The sequence below is a fragment of the Megalops cyprinoides genome, chromosome 14 (genome assembly GCF_013368585.1).
Source record: "Megalops cyprinoides isolate fMegCyp1 chromosome 14, fMegCyp1.pri, whole genome shotgun sequence".
NCBI classification, from domain to species: domain Eukaryota; kingdom Metazoa; phylum Chordata; class Actinopteri; order Elopiformes; family Megalopidae; genus Megalops; species Megalops cyprinoides.
In genome coordinates, this window is record NC_050596.1 from 15,194,277 (window position 1) to 15,197,622 (window position 3,346).

A 3,346-nucleotide genomic window follows, 5' to 3' on the forward strand; every position below is an offset into this window, starting at 1 on the left:
AAAAAAAAAACAGTAGCACACGCTGTAGGCTGGGCCTGCGAGTGTCAGATGATTGGACCTCTTCCACCACAATCAGGCACTCTGCACCCTCAATTCAAAGTGACGTTGGCTTGCCCTGTCTCCTTGTTCTGTGGATTAATTAGTAGGTTGAGTGAAACACAGGGAGACCTGTGTCATTGGAATGACAGTCTGTAGACTATTTGTCAGCGGCTGGGTAGATGCCATACCTTGTAAAGAGACAGTATTCTCCTGAATGTGTGCATTTTCAAAGCAACAGTTTTACCTGTAAAAACAGAAGTTGATATTCAAACATATCTTCTCACTGGTTCTAGTTCACTAAATTAACAGACAAGTTCCCTTTCCCAATCAAACACATTAATAATTGCCCACCTCTCTCTATACAGTACGGCAGTGGTGCTTCTGTTTAACGCCATATTGAATTAACTATCACAGAAGAGCTTACTTGATATTTTGTTTTCTGATTTTCTTTTTTGTAATGTAATGTAAATATTTTAATTAGATCATTCAGATATTCTTTCCACTATTTTCACATTAATGCTTTTCCCCAAATGAATTATCAAGTGACACACCGTAGGGCAATGTAGGTCAAAAATAATCTGAAAATATGACACCACTTAAAATGAGACTTATCTGTTATCATTTGCATTCTGCAATGATGCAACATTTAATGCATGTTGTACTTGTGCGTTAGTCTCAAAATATTAATGCTAAGTGTTTCCAGTACTGATCAGTAAAACTAACAACTATTTTAAATTAAAAGAATGCTACTACAAAGGTGTATAATAATGAAAAATGTTTATTACCTTTTGGGGTTTACAATATTCTTCAAAAGAATATTTTTTTTACAGTAAACTCCAGAAAACAATGTGATCTATTTTTTTAGATGAATTCCAATAAATTCCCAGTACTCTCTTCACACACTGAAACAATTCTCCGACATTATCCGAAATCATACATTGTAAAAAATGGTTCAAAGCAATTTAAAAGTGCGGATGAAAATACACATGCCCACTCCTCATGGGTGTGGCCCAGATGGCTCCAGTCTTCCTCCTCTTTCCATTCTCGGGGCATAAAGGATACATATATAAAATCCATAAATGGAACCACAGATGGTAATGGGTTTTAACTTTTTATTTGCATATCAAAACAAAATGTGCATTCCAAGAATTGAAATAATGCAAACAAAACGCTGCCCAATTTGAAAAGCATTTTACAGGTTGCCAGAAGCCACACTATTCATAGGTGGAGAACGTGAGTTCTTGGATTTGTCAGCCACGCCCTATCTCTTCCTCTTTTTGCCATGCGGAGGTGTTCGAAGCAGGCAAGATGTCTGGAGATACGAACAGGAACTGAGGCCAGCTGCGCCGTGATTCGTGGACGGGCGGCAGGTTCTCTGTACAGACCGCCGGTCAGTAGTTTTCTTTCAACGTTGCTGTAAAAAGGGGCTCAGGGCTAGGTAGAGGTGGGTGGGGGTGTGGGGGTAGGGGGTGGGGGGCTGCACAGTCATCTGCTTTCGTCCAATCACAATGCAACTTAGGTTTTCGGTTACAAAGTTATACAGCTAAAAGAAGTGAAAAAAGAAGGCAATGCTCGTGGAATGTACAGTGCATGGTGGAGGTTCCATCTTCACGATGCTGAGGCTTGCTTCTCCTGTTCAATGGCTGCAAGGAGAGGAAGAACGCCTTAGTTTTTTCCCCCCCAAGAATGTAACTGCTGTATGGTTCCCTTAAAAAGTAGCCACATATGTAAAAGTACTAATATAGTAATGTATGCACAGTATGGTATGCTAGTTTTTGCCACATAATATTATATAGAAACTACTAGTACACACATATTAATATGTGCAACTGTATTTTATCATTACTATAATCTGCAATCTTACTTTCTTTTGATGGTAGGGGATTCTTCTCCTGAGTCTCGGTCTTCTTCAGCTTGGTCTTGTCGAAGCTGGTGACCTCCTCCAGATTTGGCTTATCAGACATGTTTGCTGGGTATCTGGTCAGAATAAAATACAAAAGAGCATTTGGCATAAAATGTCCGATCATTCAGACAGCATGAGGCAGACAACCTGCCCCTCGCTGAGGTCTGAAATGCGGCACTTGCTTTATTGTTCTTCTTTTTAATTTTTCCGCACCGAGTTCTGCCTTGTACAATCTGCATTTTAACGGCTCATTAATTTCAGAGCATGATAGAAGATGGAACAAAAAGGGACTCGCTTCTAAATAGCTTCTCATACAGTAATACTACAAAATAACATTACAATTCAAGTTCACGTGCAGTAGACGCGAAAAACAGCGAGTCAGACAATCGTGAAATATGATCTTTTCTCCTCCACTTTAACCAAAAATATGATAAAAACTATGATGACCACATTAATCAAAATCCATTAGATATTCCCTTAATCTGCGTGCACGTGTCTTTTTTTTTAATGTTCGCAAATGGTTTACGCAATCCAGCTTTGTTCTGTTCACACACACAAACTCGGTCTCCAATCTGAGGAACCACCGCCCTGTTTGGCATCATCTCAGCAGATTGAACGTTTCTAACGGCAATTCTATTGTACCCCAAATCGTTTCCGAAAAGACCCCACGGGCATGACTTTTGCTTTTTAAATACGACATGGAACCGTCGGATTCATCAAAAGCACCATACCTCAGCTCTGTCACAATTTTAAATCCATGTATATATGAAAATAATACTTTAAACTAAACAATGAAAGCTAGCTGCTATTATACTAGACTAAATCTCTTATGGGTGTAGCCATATGCCTTTTTTGTTTTTCACCCAAGGATGCACGTAGTCTTTTCTCTTAGCATTTGTATTTTTTGATCCTGAGACAGTCGCACCTTTTGTCCGTTTGTTTCCATCGAAAAAGTCGACCGCTAGAGATTTATGACACAATGTATTCTTGGGGCAATTATTTCTGTGTTGTGTATTCCTATAAATCACATGTGGCGCAGCATACGACTTCGCATCTGATACAAAATGAATATATAGACTGGAGGCTAAAGGCAAAAGTCTTTTTACACTCACCAGAGTTTGACTGACTTGCGACGAATATTTCAGCTTGGTGCAGTGGTGGACTGAGGCAGAAGTGCACAACCGAAGGATATATACCGTGAAATATGCAAATAGCAGCCCGTGACGTCACGTTGAATGCTCTTCGAAAAAGACGCATTGAAGTAGTATCTGCATGTTAATTTGAACTCTTTCACAAACAATGTCGATATGGATATTTTTTATATTTTCAAATAATTATTAAATCCAAATTAGATATTTTTCTGAAAGTCGTCATAGCTAGTTTTCGCACCATTGTCGACTCCAA

At 39.0% G+C, this 3,346-nt stretch overlaps 1 protein-coding gene across 1 annotated transcript; it reads right to left on the minus strand.

The window, feature by feature from the left end:
* Positions 1 to 797: 797 nt before the first annotated feature.
* Positions 798 to 3,134, minus strand: LOC118788969 (thymosin beta-11). Its single transcript, XM_036545203.1, has 3 exons — positions 3,055 to 3,134; positions 1,904 to 2,016; positions 798 to 1,682 (listed from the first exon to the last, which is right to left on the minus strand). The coding sequence occupies exons 2-3, from the start codon at positions 2,001 to 2,003 to the stop codon at positions 1,648 to 1,650; spliced, it is 135 nt and encodes a 44-aa protein (XP_036401096.1). The 5' UTR covers positions 2,004 to 2,016; positions 3,055 to 3,134; the 3' UTR covers positions 798 to 1,647.
* Positions 3,135 to 3,346: the final 212 nt, after the last annotated feature.